The sequence below is a fragment of the Mytilus trossulus genome, chromosome 10 (genome assembly GCF_036588685.1).
Source record: "Mytilus trossulus isolate FHL-02 chromosome 10, PNRI_Mtr1.1.1.hap1, whole genome shotgun sequence".
Taxonomy (NCBI): Eukaryota; Metazoa; Mollusca; class Bivalvia; order Mytilida; family Mytilidae; genus Mytilus; species Mytilus trossulus.
In genome coordinates, this window is record NC_086382.1 from 61,181,009 (window position 1) to 61,201,618 (window position 20,610).

Consider the following 20,610-nt stretch of genomic DNA (forward strand, 5'->3'; position numbering starts at 1 on the left):
CTTCTGCCAATAAAGGAACACCTCCACTCAACTCAAGAATTCTAAAAATTCTAGGTAAGACACAATAATTTAACTTATTGTGTTTTTTTTGTATGTGGGGACACATATTCCTAAACATTGAAATATTTAATTCTTATTTCTTGAAAGGCAATTTGGTTCAGGCTGTTAGCCATATAAAACATTCTGTAATAAAAAATTATGTCTCTGGTTTATTGTTTTAAAGGATTTATCAATCTCAAAATTGACTTTCAAAATAATTACAATATATTTCCTTTTAGGGGGAAGGGAAAAAAATGGTACATAAAACAGCTTGGAACACCATGGTTCCAAGATGACAGACTAAGTAGTTATGGGAACTTAATTGACCTAATCATATATTTTTGATAAAAAAAAAAACATTTTAAAAGAGTGTGTCTTTAGTAACCATACTCACCATAGTTTGTGAAACAAAATAAATGACAGATCCAACAGAACTAGAACATTCAAAACCATCTCTTGTCATATTTATCACCACAGAACCATAAAAGTTTCCAGTTTGTACGTTAATTAAATCTAGACACACAGCCATCATCCTAGTAAACCTAAACATGACCTGTATTTTAATGACCAGTAAATAATTGAAACACAGAAGGATAATGCAGCAGCCATTCTTCACAACACTGCAGATTCCGTACCTAGTAGCGATGTCAACCGAGGATTGCGGTTTGGGCAGCAGCTACATTTATTTGCTATCTGAATTTGTTTGGTGAAAACATAATCCTCTCATGCATTGCCTTTTCAGCCTACAGTCCTCTAATTTCCAAACTTTCAGCCGTATGTCCTCTCATTTCTACAAGACTGCTCTAAATTGTTTACTTTTCAAAACTCTATATTTCTCAAATTCTTTCAATATTTTTAGAATATAAATAAAAGAAAATGCATTCTATACGTCAATGACAAACGTAACCATCTAAAAAATTAAGTTTAAAATACAGTAATGGTTTTTGCTCCTTGTTAAAGGCTATACTGTGAATTGCAGTTGGTCACCTCTGTATCCTTTGGTCTTTTGTTTGACAGAACTTTAATTGGTATTCATACCACATCTTCTTACTTATTCATTCAACAATAAATTTGAACCAAATCACATCAGGCACACACATGCAGAAAATAAACACAAGGAAATATTTTTTTTACAAAATTAACTTTATTCCATAAATCCAATAACAATATGTATAACAATATAAATTAACATTAAGGAGTGTGTTAGGCAACAAAATAAAACAAATTATAATACAACCTATAAATGTTCCTAGTTTACATATAATGTGTATGATTGATAGTAAAAAGTCCTTTTTATACTCAATATCAAAATAAAACAATTATTACTTTTAGGATAGATGTAAATAACTGAGTTTCAAACTTCATGAACTTATTCCAATTTTTCATATTTGCAAGTGTTACTGCCCTTGCATATTTTGTAAACATAGCCCATCAAAATGTTATAAACTTAATACTTATAAAAGACTGATAAATAATAAAATTTTAACAAACAAAAAGGAAATTGGTGACACTAAATTTTCTTAAATTATGAAATCAGTATCTCTAAAAATGCCATTCAACTAAATCTCTCTTTTATTTTTTTAATATTGCAGGATAAAAAAATCTGTTTGCAGAGTATTACAAAATTATATATATGTTAAGTAAGTACGGCCAGACAAAAATGTAAGAATTGTCTTTTGATATAAAGTTCAAATGTCCGGAAATGACCCTGTGAAGTCCTGCCACTGTTAACAAGACTTGCTCTTCGATGAATTGAAGCCAGCTGTGATGACTGAACCTCGGGTACCTTACAAATTAAAACACTAAGGTGGTACCAAACACCTCGACCTAAATTACTTTTTACCCTTTGACAAAAATATAAAATTTGAAAAATTTTGAAAAATATAATTTATCAGATTAAATTTCATTGAATATAGTTCAAGTTTAACAAACACTTATTTTGAATACTGAGAAGCTCAATATTTCCTTAACAGTATTCAGCTGATTTTGTCAGAGTTATCTCCCCTGCAGTGTAATGTACCATATTATAAAGTAACGGTAACAGTTATAAGTTGTATGTTTAAATATCTTTTAATCCCAACCCAAACAAAACCCAACAATCAAAACAACATTTTTCCAAAAACAAAAACAATATAATTCTACAAAAATATTAGAAAGCAAAGACAAGTTATTGAAAATAAATACAATTATAAGTTAGAAATATTTTTGTTTCTTGAAAAGGAAAAAAAATCCAAAGCAAAACTAATATTTGATATATAAGAAGTGAAAGTGTATGAGATATATATATACCATTTTTTATAAAGCTAAAAAATTATTTCAGAAAAAAATAAAATTGTCAAAGAAAGATATGTATTGCCATTCATCTCAAAAGTATTCTATATTTTGGTATATGATAAACCCAAAATTACTCAGATCAAAGATCAATATAAAAGGAGCACATATTCTTGTCCTGCAAAAACAATCCAATGTAATTTACCCTGCATTCTTTCAACCTGTATTGTAGGAGATGCCCATAAACAATAGACTATTTTATATTACCAAATTTTGACTTCGGATTACATAAATTTTCAACAGGTTACCATTTCTGCAGTTGTACATCCTGGAACTCATTCAAGTAATACGTAAAATCAGACATAAATTTGGTGCAAATACTGTTTCATGATGATTTTGTTGTGTAAAGAAAATTTCAAGCAGTTTTCCTCAAAATAGCACCGATTGAAAGCTTGGTTTTACTTTTTTAGCTTGCTCTTACCTGACTTTGTACAAAGATGTCCAACAAGAGAAAACGTAACTAGTCGAAAAATTATAATCAAGAGTCAAAAGTCGGTAATATATAAACAGATATGACGTAATCCAGGTATGAAAAACCCTATTTGTGATAAAAAAAAAATTGAAAAAAGATGCCACAACATCCTAGATAAAACAGTGCAAGATTGATTGAATTCTGTCTAACAAATAAACTGGAATTTTGGATTGACAAAGCTTGAAATCATATATGACTAAAACAAGGCTTCATGAGAACAGAAGTGATCATAAAGATAAGTTTCAATTGGATGCTGTCAAGCTACATACAAATTAGTAAATTTATCTACACACATATTTTAAAAAGCCTTTAAATTTAAATTTTGTTAGTATAATCTCTCTGTTTTTCTATTCTCAGAATGTGTTAGTTAACCTAATAGTATAGACATATATTAGCATTACTCTGTAACATAACATATACAAGTCAAAATATAAACTTTGAAATATAACATATACAACTTAACTTTATTATAATTGGTCTGATTTTTTTTTCTTTTAAAATCAATACATTTTTACAATAAAAAACAGACAAGTAAATCATAAATTAATTTTGTATTTCATGATTAAAAAATCTTGAAACATTAAAAATTAAACACAAACAATTAAAGTTACGTAAAATAACCAATAAACTTATTATTAATCTGAAGTTTCCCCTTTTCTGGTTTTGATTTTTTCCTTTAAATTAAATCATAATCATATTTTTTTCAAGGAGCAATTTGTGTTTCTCAAAACTAATACATACAATAGAAATTTTGTTAACAATTTAAACTGACTGAAACCAAATTGTGGTTTTAAATTAAATAAACATAGAAATGAACAAGAAGTCAAAACTTCTCCTATATTATACACTGGAAATACATAGCTTTAGTAAATTATGAAAAATGAAGAAAGTCTATCTGATTTGTAGAGCAGAGACACTTTGTAATTCTGTCTTGGTGACCTATACAATTAAAAAAAATCAATATGTAAAATATCTAGAACATATCATTTACCTTAAATAACAGCCATTTGGTTAATTACATATTCTCTGTAACACCATAACAAATAAATAGCTGCTCAATGAATGCATGATTTGCCATCCACAAATAATTGAATGTAATGATTGCAATTTTGTTAGGAGATGCACTAGTATACAAAATAAACCGTTGAGACCCATTGGTAGCCTTCGTCTGTTGTCTACTTTTTGGTCAGGTTGTTGTTTCTTTGAAATATTCCCTATTTCCATTCTCCATTTTATTACATGGTATTTTCAAATTTTTAACAATATAATTTCTAAAATGCTAGAACAATAAATCTGTTAATTTTCAAACTAAAATGGAACTAATTTTCATGCAGAGAATTGGTGTACAAACCTGTGAAAACAAATTTGGTTGCTAAGAAATGAAAAAAAAAATACGATAAAAGATCCATAACTCTTGTTTGACCAACATGAAAATCATACAAGTTACAAGGGTTTTTTTTGTGAAGCTAAACATGGATACTAAAGATTTATTTGAGCAAAAAAGAATATAATATGCTCAGTTGGACTAACAACAATGTACCATACAAGGTATCAATCTTTGAAGAACATAATCTTGTTATACACAAATCTTATATAAATGCTTACAATTTAGGTTAAATCAAGTAACGCTATATCAATAACACATTTTGAATCTAGTGCAGTTAGAAATACTGTAGACATATGCAGACATTTCTAAGAGTTATATATGTATCAATTATTAAATAAATTATAGTAAAAGTAAAGACATATGGGAAAATATCAGCACCAAAAGTCATCTAGCACATATTAAATAAGGCTGATGTTTAGTTTAAAAAATCTGTTATTTCAAAAATATCAACTACTAAAAAATCAATTAATCTAAAAATATCAACTACTGTAAATTTAGAAATTATTGCTAGTTTTTTATTATTGGGAATAATGTGACTTGGTGAATGTCGCATTAATAAGAACTTTCAATAATAAATACACACAATAATTTCTGTACTAACAGTCCTTCAATACTACAAATTAAAAAAAGTTATCTACAAGTATCTGTAATTATTATATAAATTATTCAAATTGAATGATACTCCTTACAGTTTTTACAGACATAGGTTTTTGTGTTATAATAATTTTCTAATATTTTGTGAAAGATCTCAGTATTTTATGTGAACCTTAATATAATGACTGATGCAATTTGATAAATGATAGTTAGAGTTATCAAAGAATTTTTGAACAATGCTAGAAAGAATTCGTATGAAGGAAAATTTTCTTGAATGCTAGAAATGATTAACCAGATGCTCCGCAGGGCGTAGCTTTATACGACCGCAGAGGTTGAACCCTGAACGGTTGGGGCAAGTATGGACACAACATGCAAGCTGGATTCAGCTCTAAATTTGGATTGTGATTAAATAGTTGACACAGCATAGGTTTCTGACACAGAATGAATGTGTTCTAATGAACTTAAAATTTTTTTTTCTCTCTTAGAGAATTCACTATGCTGTTGAATATTAATCCTCTCAAAAAAATGTTTGAAGAAATTTTCATATTATTTATGAAATTTCATTTCAAATGAGAAAATTGAACCCAATTTTTTTAATCACATCCCCCTTTCCCTTATTCCAAATTAATCTCAATTAAATTTCTAATGGAGTTTGCAACAATAACTACTCATTTAAATACATCATAAAATATTAAGATGAAAAAAAACTGCTTGTTATCTCTGAATGGTAAAGATTATTTTAATTTATCAGTTGGTAGTAAAAAGTGAATATACATTGTATATAACAAAGATTTGAGTTGATTCTGGACAAAGAAAGATAACTCCAATTAAAAAAAAATATTGCTATTTCACAATATTGTGCAATTAGATATTTCTTGCCATTGTGCAATACTGTGCAATTGAAAAGACTTGCTATTGCACAATACTTAATATAATATTTTAGATCCTGATTTGGACCAACTTGAAAACTGGGCCCATAATCAAAAATCTAAGTACATGTTTGGATTCAGCATATCAAAGAACCCCAAGATTTCAATTTTTGTTAAAATCAAACTAAGTTTAATTTTGGACCCTTTGGACTTTAATGTAGACCAATTTGAAAACAGGACCAAAAATGAAGAATCTACATACACAGTTAGACTTGGCATATCAAAGAACCCCATTTATTCAATTTTTAATGAAATCAAACAATGTTTAATTGACCCCGATTTGGACCAACTTGAAAACTGGGCCAATAATCAAGAATCTGAATACATTTTTAGATTCAGCATATCAAAGAACCCAACCGATTATTTTTTTGTCAAAATCAAACTAAGTTTAATTTTGGACCCTTTGGACCTTAATGTAGACCAATTTGAAAATGGGACCAAAAATTAAGAATCTACATACACAGTTAGATTCCGCATATCAAAGAACCCCAATTGTTCAATTCTTGATGAAATCAAACAAAGTTTAATTTTGGACCCTTTGGGCCAAAATCAATACCAACCTTCCTTTTATGGTCATAAACCTTGTGTTTAAATTTCATAGATTTCTATTTACTTATACTAAAGTTATGGTGCGAAAACCAAGAAAAATGCTTATTTGGGTCCCTTTTTGGCCCCTAATTCCTAAACTGTTGGGACCTAAACTCCCAAAATCAAAACCAACCTTCCTTTTGTGGTCATAAACATTGTGTATAAATTTCATTGATTTCTATTAACTTAAACTAAAGTTATTGTGCGAAAACCAAGAATAATGCTTATTTGGGCCCTTTTTTGGCCCCTAATTCCTAAACTGTTGAAACCAAAACTCCCAAAATCAATCCCAACCTTTCTTTTGTGGTCATAAACCTTGTGTCAAAATTTCATAGATTTCTATTAACTTAAACTAAAGTTATAGCGCGAAAACCAAGAAAATGCTTATTTGGGCCCTTTTTGGCCCCTAATTCCTAAAATGTTGGGACCAAAACTCCCAAAATCAATACCAACCTTCCTTTTGTGGTCATAAACCTTGTGTTAAAATTTCATAGATTTCTATTCACTTTTACTAAAGTTAGAGTACGAAAACTAAAAGTATTCGGACGACGACGACGACGACGACGCCAACGTGATAGCAATATACGATGAAAATTTTTTCAAAATTTGCGGTCGTATAAAAACCATACACAATTAAGGAGGCTCTTTGTGCTCTTTTCTTGTACATTTTTTTTTAAGAAATGAATCGCTAGAGAGTAAGAATAATCATCCCTTTTATGCTTATGTTTTCACCAAATTCTAAAAAGGGAATAGAAAAAATAATTATGGAAAATCATCTCTGATGATCTATGATGACCTTCACTACAGTTTTTCTTGGAGAACTGTTTTACTCAAAAATTATAAAGAGTATAAGTTTAATTGTGTAAAATATTTACAAAACACAATCTTCTTGCAGAAAAATCAAAACTGAAGAGAAAATTCTAATTGTAAAAATGGAATGATATAAATATATTGCTTTAACAAATGGGATTGTGTCAATAAAAATAGGCATGGCACATATTGTCTACATGTTAAACAAGCATTGACAAATCATAGCACATTTTAGTCAACAAAGAGCATGGCATGATACTAGGCAAAATCTGCTTGCATGAAACACTGACGGCAGTGATATACTTTCATATATTATATGTTTACAACTTTGCCTTAAACATTTTTATATCTTTCAGATCATTGCAGGTAGAAAAAAATATCATCAAGCTGAAAACACTTTATGAACCTAGAAAATGTTGGTGTTGAAGTAAAAAGTAAGCCCCCATTATTCTATCATTGACTTGACAATAGAGAAATAAGTGGAATAAATACCCTTTGAAAAATACTAATTTATTATTATGGTGGTTTTAGAATAGATTCTAAAGTTTTATAGGTAAATCTATTTTGCATACATCACTTGTGACAAGGAAGTTACTTTTTTCAGGAAAATACAATGTATTCATTAATCCTGAACTTTTGTTTCAATGAAATATGGTGTACGGTATGCTTTTAAAATCTTTTATCTGGATTCTGAAATTGCCAATTTTAATAAATGAAAATAAGCAACTAATAATTGTAATTTTTTTTTCCCTTCTGCTCTGAAATATTCCTCTTCAGTTAAAATACATAACTGTGGGTAAAAAGGAATACATTGTACATGATTTATCTCAAGTCAGACATTAACACTTTTATTACACAACATTACAATCAACACACATACATAAACATAACAACAAGATTAAAACTTGGATATTATCATTTTAGCTCAAATAGATATCAAACATAAACCCTGAATAAAAAACAGACATTTTTCAGTCACATCTCCTGACTAAAATTGTGCATCTCTAACTGTAATTTGAAACCACAGTGTAAAATGTTATAGATTGTAAAATGTTTCTAATTTCATTTTCTGTAAACAAAACAAAGAAAGAAGTTTTCCTTTTGATTATAACAAGTATAATATATATCGTCACTGTTATGCAAAAACCTTGTATCTCAACTTTTTGCAGAAATCTTTTTATCGATTATTTAGAATTAAATATGTATGCTCCACTGAATGAGAAAATATCTGATCTTCTAACCAATCATTAACCCGAATTCTGACATGTGACAAATAAGTGTAGTCGGATTGGTGAGACATTTTGTTGTGCGAAAATATCGTATCTCAAAGAAAAAAAATATGGCACAGCAGCTGAGATAATAACAGGTACAGTTTTGTCAATTTTAGGTTCTGAAAGCTAAAATAGCTTAGAAATAATGAAAAGCTTTGAAAATACAATTTAGGTGCAGAATTTTTTGCTCGCCTTGGTAATCGATTGGTTAGAAGATCAGATATTTTTGCATATATGGAACATACATATTTAATTCTAAATAATCGATTAAAAAAAAATCAGTTTTTACTGCCTGGTGTAAAATTATAAAAACCTTAGATACATGGTTTTTGCATCACAGCGACGATATATTACAAAACAAACTGAATGAAGTTTTCTTTGAAAGGAGTACAGAGTAATGGGTACATGTAGGTGTAAAATATAGGAATTCATTCCATTTTTTCCCAAATGAGTATTAATAAATATATTGCTTTAAGCATTATACAGTATACTCAGAGGTACTATTACTAAATTATCAATATTATTTGTTTGCACAAAGACTTTTTTTTTCTAAATAGACTTGAAAGTACAAATCCCTGCCCAAAGACTTAAATGGTTGCTCTTTTAGATCATTAATTCTTTTGAAAATTGGAATAACGTGAAGTAAAAGAATTCTTTTTAAACAAATGTTTCTTTCAAAAATATAACTCAATTTGGTTCCCATTTAAAGAAATCAATATAAATCTATAAACTTCACAAAACGTTCATCTTTGATTTTTTGTAATAATTCGTCTTTCAATGATGAAGTAATATGGTGCCATGTGTAATTGTCATTGGCTATCTTTGGTACTGCAGAACTCGTCATGGTAACAATAGAGGTCAGACAAATACCATTGACCTTTGCGTCTGGTTCACCATTATATTCCACAGATAAAAGTCCACAAACTTCTATATATCCACCCTGTACGCCATCTACATCTGCTTCCTACAAAAAAGACAAATAGTTCTAGAATAAAAATATTTATGTAATTGAATTTGTATTCTGTGTTCAAGAAAATAAACTAATAAAATAAGAAAATGGGGAATGTGTCAAAGAAATAAACAGAATAAATTTCATTGAGAATGAAAAGGGGAAGCTGTTAAAGAGAAAAAAACTCAACCAAAGAGTAGAAACAGCCAAAGGTCACCAATGGGTCTTCACTACAGCTAGAAAATCCCCCAACCAGTCGTATGAATAAAGACCAATTAACAGCTATAAGGCCAAACAAAATAAATGTGTGTTAGCTGTCACATGCTGAAAAAAATAGGATGGGTAGTTAGGGAATTTTTATAAACTTTTATCATTTTTTTTTAAATTGAGTCTATGGGAGCAACATTGTGACTATGACAGTGCTTAATCAAAAATGGCCTAAAAAACTTTAGGGTAGGAGATAAAAATTAGGGTAGATAGGGGTATAGTAAACACACATACTTTTTTATTTGGCCTAATCATACATACCTTTAAAATTGAATATACTGATGTTCTAGATGAGGAATCTGCACAACCTATGTAACATGAGGGTATATGTGGTTTAGTCTTGGTATTTACTAGAAGATAGAGCTCTCGTTCCTGTAAAACACACACGATCACAGGTCTGTGTATAGCTTTCGTATGAGGTACTTGAGTGGGTAAACAATTCAAATGTCTACTTCTTGGTGGTTTTCCATAATAGGAGTAGCCTATTTCTATCAGTGGAAAGATGTCTTTTGCTCTAAAAAAATATAATGAATTATACTTTTATGAAATATTTCTAAATTAAAATCAATTGTTTCAATCATGGAACAAAATTATCGTATTTTATTAACAAAACAGGTAGCTGTTGAAAGAATATATATATTATGTATGTATAACATAATTACATTTCAGTTACAAAGTCCTGAGTCCTGTTTAGGATGAAAAGGTAGAAATATTGATGTTTACTGATTAACTGAATTATAAAATATGTATCTGTAAATTTAGAAATGATTGTAATATTTTTAAAAATGAAAAATTGAGACAGTATCCATGGTATCAGGTTATTAATTATATATTTGGTTTACATTAGTTGCAATGAATTACCATGATTTCCCAGTGAAATAAAAACAGATAATTTCATATGTGAAATAAAGTCCTCCTATGACTACGTTATACAACAAAAGGTTACACCAAGATGTTCCTGATGACATCACATTAATACAAATTGTAAATTATAAGTGACAATAAGTTATTGATCCAGCGTAGAAAAAGATAAAGTTCCTTCCATTTTCTACTTTATACCACAGTCTTCACGCTGAGTGGCAGCCTAGACTAGTAAAATTGCTCTCGGGCCTGTAAAAAGGGCCTGTAAAAATAATATCTACAGGCCAACAAAATCTTACTAAAAATTTTCAAAAATTGAGCTCAGGGCCTGTAGATTTAAAGTTTGTCGTGAAGACTGATAATAAGACCATAGTCAATGTAATAAAAAGAATAACTAATCAGAGAAGCTAAATATCATAATCAAAAAGCTAACTTTCAACTGTTTGTATAGCAAAATAATGCTGTTGGACTTTATTTAAGGTTCCATACATTTGTATTGAATTAATTGTAAACAAGCATGTGTCCATAGAACATGGATGCCCCAAACACATTATCATTTTTTTTGTTCAGCAGACAGTAAAATTTCAGGTCAAAACTCTAAATTGGCATTATAATCATATCATAAGGACCATGTGCACTAAGTTTCAAGTTTTATAGGACTTAAACTTCATCAAAAACTACCTTGACCAAAAACTTTATCCTGAAGCGTGACAGATGGACAAACATGAAATGACTCACAGACTAGAAAGCATAATGCCCATTAATTGGGCATAAAAGATACATACCTTATTTTAAGTGAGCCATCTTTTAAATGTTTTCTGTCTATCCATTCTGCCTGTAATGATTCTTTGTCTTGCAAATCTAATGTTTTTATTTCTCCACCTGAAATCAAAATTAATAAAGATAAAACAGTACATAAATAAATTCTAAATGCTATAAGTTTGCAATATATAAATTTTATTTTCTATTTAAAACAGGAATATTCATATGAAATATAATATTTTACTCAAATAAGGAAGTATTTTAAATATATTTGTAAACTTGTTTCCTGAGAATTGGTCAAAGTTTACAGATTATCTCAGGAAACAAGTTTACAAATATATTTATATATCTGACTGACTATGGTTGATAGTTGTCTCATTGATATACCACATCTCTTCAAGCTTTATTTCTAGGAAATGCACAACTTATCTGTTAGTTTTTGTCAGTGCATAAACATTAGTGCATAAGGATTTGGTGACAATAAGTTATTGATTCAGCATTGAAAAAAAGTTAAAGATCTAAGGTTGATTTGAAAATTTTCAATCACAAGGGGGAAAATGTTGGGATGTGCAACTTAGTTTGTCAGCAGTTCTGGTGTGATTAAGACAATATTCCACTACTGAAAAATACTAATTAATTTTAAAACCAAACCTTGATTCTGCTATTGCATTTTTTATTGAAGATAAAATTATAAAATTCAGTCATTGTATTTGACTTGATGAACATACTGACATATATAAATTAAAAAAAAGGTTCAAGAACAAAGATCATGTTTATTTTTTGTACCAGTTATATTTCCAGCAAAATTAAATCTCATCCACGAGCCTGATCCAAATTCTACAGACAACAGAGTAACTGCTTCAATTTCTAACCCAGCTTCCTCTTTCACTTCTCTCTTTGCAGCTTCCTTAAATAAGAAAAGATATTCACTACACCATAAAATTCACAAAAGAATCATATAGATTCACTTATAGGGTCTGCATAGGAAATAAACACATTAATTCTAAAATTAGTTGTTGGCAAGATACAGGTTATTTGCTTCTCATATATTTTAAGATGATTTAATACATGTTCTAACCCCTATCGGAAGGGATTGTACTTGATATTCAGGTGGGAGATAGTTTAAGATAAATATACAATGTAAACTTGAACTGAAAAAAAAACATTTAACAGAGCATGTCAACAGCTTATTTGTATATCTTGTCTGTCTTTTTTCAAAATTTCAAGTTGCTATATACATTTATCTAGAATTTTTTGTTTGTATATATGAAAAGCATGTAAATGAATAAAAATAAGAAAAACATACCACTAAAGATTCTTTTTTCTCCACTCGACCAGCAGGAAGATACCAGGTTCCATGGCAGGAGTACTTGGCTTCCTGAATCATTAATACTTGACTTGCTTCATTAACAATAACTGCTGATACAATAAACCCCATATTGTTCTTTGTTACTGGCTTGAACTCTGTAGAAATACATTTTTTTTAAATAATTCTGATTGATTATTTACTATCAGATGTCAAGGTGTGTAACACAAACATTTAGTTGTGCTCTGCTGTTGTACTAACTATAATATATTTGCTGTTACATGTATTATTGCAAATATAATATATATAGAATAGAATAGAATTGAATATCTTTATTTTCCAAATTAGGGCCCCAGGAGGGCATATGATACAGACAATATTATTATAAACATTAACATATGCAATACACACATAATAAAAGATATATAACAGTGTTATAAAAATAATAAAATAAAATAATATACCACAGAAAATACACTCAAAATAGTAGCAATGTATTATTATTCAATGAATACTATGTTGAAATTGACTCAAGTGCACCCGGTAAGTGTATCTTCACTTTAAAAAGACAAACATGAGGCATTAGTAGTTTGTGCGGAGAAATGTCAATATAAAAAAAAAAAAAAAAATACAATACAAAAAGAACCCAATAAAAAACAAAGCAATTAAGCACTCCCACATTTGACTATGAGGTATACTGCAAATAACAAAGTATATTTAATAAAGGATATTTAATATGACTTATCTGCAGAAAGCACCAAGAGTCGGTGCTTAAAGGGGAGTCCCTACTTGTACTTTATGCAGATGAGTCAAGCTCCTTAATTATTGAAAATATATATATGTTATACAAAGATCATGCATACAAGACACACAAATTGAAATTCCTAAAGTTAAAATGACATTTTTAATGAGTAAATAAACCTCTGTATTATATATCTCTAAAATCAAATTTAGTCTTTATTACAGTTTGTACTAATAAAAGCAGTATTCTGTTTCATTCAGAATAGTTTTTCCGGTAATTCAAATCAGTTCTCATGCATGTCATGTTAAAGTTGAGGTTTTGGGAGTTCTCAGGAAATTATTATACATGTACCTCACTTGAACAGTTGCATTTTTGCAAGACTGCACATGTTAGTGTTAAATGCACCTTATTGCTATTTGAAAATCTGTCGTGGTAGACCTCAGAATCTGCACAGCTTGAACTATAAGTCTAATATTGATGTTATTTTATTTATAGTGACTTCAAATGCATGTTTTGTGTTATGAAATCAAAATTTTACAGGAACCTCAATGTAATGTGACAAACAGAGATAAGGACTTTAAAGTGTAAAATGTTTGGTTTGTCAATGGGTTATATACATTACATGGGATATGAGTGTCTGTTTGCGATGCACCAACACATATATGTCTAGAAATGTGTCCTTAAATCATCATATCAGAATTTGTAACTCCTACATGAGAATGGTTACACTGGTGACAATTTATTGTTTTCTCTGGTATACAATGATTATCTACTTACTTGATTTATCAAGCCCTGTGTCAACATCTGATAGAGGTAAAACCTCTCCAGCCAAAAGCTTCCTCACATCGTCTTCAATTTCCATGACATTAAAATTACAAAACAACCTGCTTCTACTTGTATAATTTGAACTCTATTGTCGACATGTTAGCCTAATGTTTAATTCTAAAAGACATTATCAAATGCTGCAAATAAGCATAATCATGTTACACAGAGTTTTCAGTTGCGAAGTAAATTTTTTACCGGATGTAAAGCTGTACAAATAATATGAAAAACGGAACGGACTGGAAAAGAATTGAATTCCGTGCCTTCGTATCATTTTTTTTAAAGCAAACTCCAAATAGATTATACTAGAATCACTATTATACAACGATGACAACTAAAAATTGTTTCGCTGCGAATAATAAAAATCAAGACAAAAACATTTAATACTATAGGGTTATTGCGTGAACATTCCCCAATATTCATGCAATAACCAATTATAGCAATATACCACAGGTGCTTGAGGACAGGATCCTGTATGAGCCCCATATAGTCCCCCCCTTTTTTTATTCATAAATCTCAGATTTTTCGATATATATAACTTATTTGTACCATATATATACTAATATACCATATTTATACTCTAAATATGCATGTTTACTATCAACGTGAATCTCGACTATAGAGCGCTTCACATTTTTCATGGTTTTCTAAGATTCAAAATGTATTATAAGAAATGATTGTTATATTTTTTCTGTCTAAGAAAATTAAAGATCAGAAAAATGTGGTGCACACTGTCAATAACCCGCTACGCACTGTTCAGAGTGCACCACATTTTTATGTTATTTCTTCATAGACAGAAAAAATATCGCAGTCATTCCTTAAATAATATTTGAAAGTAAAAACTGGTTTAAACTAAGATTTAAACATTGATGACGTCATGAATTTTGAAGATTTATTGCACTAGTGCAATATTATACAATTACTGTCTTTTGGTGAGGTAAATGTGTGGTTTTATTGACTTTTGAAAAACTGATATTCACTTAGGCCAACGACCGAAGTGAATATCAGTTTTTCAAAAGTCAATAAAACCACATATTTACCGAAACAAAAGACAGTAAATGTTTTATTCCATATTTCGAGAGAAATTAATGTAATGGGAAATATTTACCAAAACCAATTGTACATCAAACGTTTTTTTACCAAAATTATACACGTAAAAGCACGCGACGTTTTGCGCGGTGAATATCCTTTTTCCGCAGGTGAATATGCTTATTTATTCAAAATCCCATTCATATAGAAAAACCTACTAATATTTTATCAATATGGAATAAAAGAATTTATTGCACGCTAACTTTTAGTTACGTTCTGTGGGAAATATTATCATTGCTATACAATACATTGTTTTATAGATCAAATTTATTCGTTCATTGAGTGTGACTGTCAATGTATGTTGTGTGTTTTGTTGTATTTTAGTATCGATGGATACAATAATATGAATATATAACAAAGCACGTAATTTAATACTGAACTCAACTGTAAAAGGAAAATACATTTTTTCAGTAGAAATAAACATTTGCTTATTTGATTTTAAATTCATGTGCGAAAAGTCCAACACATGGCCCAGACAAAACCCTTCCGAGAAATAGGTGCCACCCTAACTAGGCTTGACTATGAAGGTGTGTGTGTGTGATGAGGAAGAGTTTGATAGTGATGTCTACTGGGAATGTTTGATACGTCACTATGCAGTAACAGCATATCATCCAACGTGTACATGTCGCATCGGCAGCACCAATGATCAGACCTCAGTTGTTGATACAAAACTTAGGTATTGTCTGTTAATAATCATCCCTTCGTAAATTTTACGGACGCCATCACGAGTCGGTTGACCGTTATGGAATAACCGTTTCACAAATGATATCGGATATGTTCCTTACGTCGTAACTACAATCCCCTTCCCTTTCATGAATGTGACCTACCGAATTAGACTATTTACTGGATTTGTAATCACATATAAGCAACACGACGGGTGCAACATGTGGAGCAGGATCTACATGGCTGTGTACATAATGTATATACAACTCGTCTAAACATAAAAGCTGCACTTCCCTCTGCAGAAACATTATACAGTCCTTTTAAACAATATCTTTTGGATGCAGAGCAAGCATTCAAAATTCTAAATAGTGATGATCTGCTGAATGGTTGCGAGTCAGTTTCATCACAATGACTGAGATATAGTTCAACAAGTGTAGAATGCATTGTTGTTCTAACAATATCTGGAATTACAAGTTTTACCCATTGTCAAGATTCAACTCCCTAGATTTACAAGCCACTAGTTGAATGAATGATGGGTCAGTTAAAACATTTACTGCATGCGCCAACTTTGACTTATCCATTCTTTGTCGCTTATCTTGAGTGTAAACTAGATCTTCTTCTGATCCTCTTCCATACAGCACTGCATATTGTCTTGCTTGATCAATTCGATATACTGTGATACCAGGTATCATTTCCTAAAGATTACGTTTGGAATGTTTATTAACAACAATTGAAAGGATTTTACCTTAAATCCTGAATCTGTTGATTCATTGTACAGACGGACAATTGTGCTGACGATGTCCTCCGATGATGAGGTTTCCGCTGTACTGTTTTGCCATTGCTCATTGCATCTAACAGAATGTCACCTTGACCAGGAGCTATTGTATCCAAAGTGTAGAGATCAATTTTCCAGCTTTGTGCTTGATATATATTTTGGTCCTATCAGCAGATTCATTAAACGGTGTTGATAACTTTGACTGCAATGGTCTAACTGCAGATTACAATGCTGTGTTAAGAAGCTCAAAGTTTCGCTCTGGTAGTGTTGAACTATCGTAACTCCAGCTTGATCCTTGGGTTGTCTCTATTGTGAATTCTTGAGAAGACTCTTGTCTGGGTTCTTCAGAGGACTTGTAGTCATTCAGTTGGGAATTCTGCAAAAAACAAGAACAATGGAATACTGTTACCTACATATTTGTTTTTCAAAGTTTTCAATTTTATAAAGTTTTCCTTTACATGACATGCATTTTGGATACAATGTTTTAACAGAGACAACTTAAAATGATGGAAATATGCAAAATTATAATTCCACTATAGAAATATAACATATCGATATAAAATAACAGATGGTTACCAAAAAAAAAAAAATAGCCTGCCTGCCGGGTATTTAAAATTTCCCCATGTATGGGGAAACCAACAATTAATTTTCCATGGCTTTACTAAAAGTTTTAAAGTTATAAATATGAATCTGTTCCAAATTCTCTTAAACATTTCCCATTTATACCAAGTTTTTGATAGGTTAAATACAATATTTAGATGATATTACCTCTACTTCTGTATCAATAACTGGCAAGTGTATCCTGTTTCTAAATTGGTATGGTTGGTCAACTTCCTAAAAAAGAAAAAGATCTTAAAAAATTGACTTTTTATAAGCCAAATTAGTACCTCTTGCGACATAATAGCATCAATAATGATGGAACCATTTTCATTGGCTAATGGATTGCTATGCCAACATCATTTATTGGATAATAAATCATGCTTTGATTTCATTAAGTTGGTAAGTTGTCCAAAAAAATTGCATGTTTAATACTACTGATATATTTTCACTGTGTGTACTTCCTGTGTTTTTCTTTTCATCTCTGACAAGGCATGCGCATATGGGGACAATTGCGAACAAACAAAAGAGGGACGAAAGATACCAAAGGGACAGTCAAACTCATAAATCTAAAACAAACTGACAACGCCATGGCTAAAAATGAAAAAGACAAACAGAAAACAATAGTACACATGACACAACATAGAAAACTAAAGCATAAACAACACGAACCCCACCAAAAACTAGGGGTGATCTCAGGTGCTCCGGAAGGGTAAGCAGATCCTGCTCCACATGCATCCGGTAAATAGTCTAATTCGGTAGGTCAAATTCATGAAAGGGAAGGGGATTGTAGTTACGACGTAAGGAACATATCCGATATCATTTGTGAAACGGTTATTCCATAACGGTCAACCAACTCGTGATGGCGTCCGTAAAATTTACAAAGGGATGATTTCAACTTCACCATTTGGAACTCTTGGTTTAATAGCTTCCTTATGAGCAGTAACCCTCTATCAAGAAAATCATGATAGGAAATGCAAGCACGGGAATATCGTATCAATTGGGAGATATATACCCCGTATGCAGGGGCTGCTGGAATGTTGATACTTAGAAATGGAAAGTTCACAATTGGAAAGCTGAAATCATCTCTTTTGTCGTAAAGTGTTGTCTTCAACCGACCCTCATTGTCAATTTCTAGATGTAAGTCAAGATATGAAGCCGACTTGACTGTATCTGTAGTATCCTTTATCTCCAATTCGATGGGATAGATGCGATCCACATAGTCACCAGATTTTGAATTGTTTAGTGAAAGAACGTCATCTATATAGCGGAAAGTAGAGTTAAAGGATATTGTTAACTTCTTATCTTTCTTCATTAGAAGTTCCTGCATGAAGTCAGCCTCATAATAATAAAGAAACAAATCAGTAAGTAGAGGGGCACAGTTTGTTCCCATTGGGATGCCGACAGTCTGTTGAAAAACACGTCCTCCGAACGTAACAAATATGTTGTCAATCAAGAAATCAAGCATCTTGATAATATCGGTTTCAGAGAATTATTTGTTTGAATCAGAGTGATTCTTTACAACGTAGGATTTATCCCTCCCTAAGACGAGATACTTGTATCTACGTTGGCCATTCTTTTTTATGAAGCAAAGTTATACCAACTCTTTTAATTTGTCTTTTAGTTTGGAATGTGGAATACTTGTGTAAAGAGTAGAAAAGTCAAATGTTTTAATACTGTTACAAGATGAAAGAGAGTTAGATTGTATGTACTCTAAAAGATCTTTGGAATTTTTAAGTATCCACGTCTGATTAACGCCACCTCCAGAATAGGCAGTTTCACAATAACTTTGAAGCCCGTTTTTGATTGCTGATAAAATAGATGTTAATAATTTAGAAAAGGGTTTCGTGGAGCACTTGGAAGACCCAGCAATATACCGTTGTTTGTAAGGACACTTGTGTAGTTTAGGTATCCAATACAGTGATGGAAGATCCAGTTCTTCATCTTTGGTTAAAAAGGAACAAAGAACAGACCTATGATTATCCAGGATTTCCTCTTTGGTAAGTGTCGTGAGGGTATATGTTGAGTTTCCAAGTGAATTGTCTATACCTAATTCGTTTATCAAGCAATTAATGTAATGACTTTTACAGACAAAAACGATGTTATTTGGGGCTTTGTCTGCGGGGACAACAACATATTTATCATGGAGGTCGGATAGGTGTTTAGCAACATTTTGGTCTTTGAAGATTGGCGTAGCATGGGCATTAATGGACCCATTCAGTTTCTTAATCCTGATTTGTATTAACGACCTCACTGCCTTAATCCATTCGGATAAAGTGTCTACGTCTTCCTTCTCGCGCTTAGCCCATTGTCTGGCATAATCCTCGACTGAATCCATCAAAATTTTAAAGTTGTATTTCCAATTGATGGATTTAGGCTCATGATATTTCGGACCTTTCGATAACACGTTTCGTACAAACTGACTCAGCATTTGTGTGTATCTGCCTATAAAGTCGAGAGTGTTTTGGTCATTGACATGTCCTTGTCTCATAAAACCTTTTATTTAAGAATTATATATTTAAATAGTTTATTGTGTCCTCGGGTGTGGTTGATCTTTTTATGTTTTGGGAGCATCCATTGCTACACGTGACAAGTATATGTAGCTGCCTGTAAGTGTGTAATTCCTGCTCTATTGAAGTACATGTGGTTAACGCCGGATTTCTTTTTGTATTACATTTTGCCGGCCTGGAAGTGAGTCGGTGATGTCTTTTTGTCATTGACCAATATCTGGGCTTTTTTTCATATTGACCATGTAAAATGTTGTATTTTTTTTTACTTTTACGTGATGTGATTATGTAACTTTGATGATGAGTCAGTGATAACTTATTTTTGTACAAGTTTTAAATTGAAGGTGGGTTGCGAAATGACAATTTAAAGACGAAATAACCTCTTTTTCTATAATTTTAACTGGCAAATCTGAACTTGTTCTATAATGGTATTGCTTGTCAACTTCCTGAAGAAAAAAAACATGGTTATGAGTTTAACATTCAGCAACAAATTATTTAATTTTTATTTGTTTAGTGTTTTTTTAGTGAAAAAATACACAACCCATGGTAACTCCACCTTTTCATGTAACCATGGTTAAATTATAAGTACATTTAAATATACCTGTCATACGTGTATTGAAATATAAAACATAAGGCCTCATCATATAAATATCTTGTTTGTGGAACCCCCTCCCCCACCCCCTGTACCAAGCCTTCATTCAACTAGATGTGTCGATATGACACGAATGTTCCTGTATGCCATTTCTCAAATGTCAACCACTTTGATGTCATAAATCATCACATGCTATGATAGAAGATATCGCATTTCATTTTAATATTTTAAATATCGATACAACTACAAAACAATCA

At 30.9% G+C, this 20,610-nt stretch overlaps 1 protein-coding gene across 1 annotated transcript; it reads right to left on the reverse strand.

The window, feature by feature from the left end:
* Positions 1-6,310: 6,310 nt before the first annotated feature.
* Positions 6,311-14,327, reverse strand: LOC134688316 (8-oxo-dGDP phosphatase NUDT18-like). The gene is made up of 6 exons (XM_063548901.1): positions 14,086-14,327; positions 12,567-12,724; positions 12,047-12,167; positions 11,284-11,380; positions 9,899-10,151; positions 6,311-9,385 (listed from the first exon to the last, which is right to left on the reverse strand). The coding sequence occupies exons 1-6, from the start codon at positions 14,168-14,170 to the stop codon at positions 9,134-9,136; spliced, it is 966 nt and encodes a 321-aa protein (XP_063404971.1). The 5' UTR covers positions 14,171-14,327; the 3' UTR covers positions 6,311-9,133.
* Positions 14,328-20,610: the final 6,283 nt, after the last annotated feature.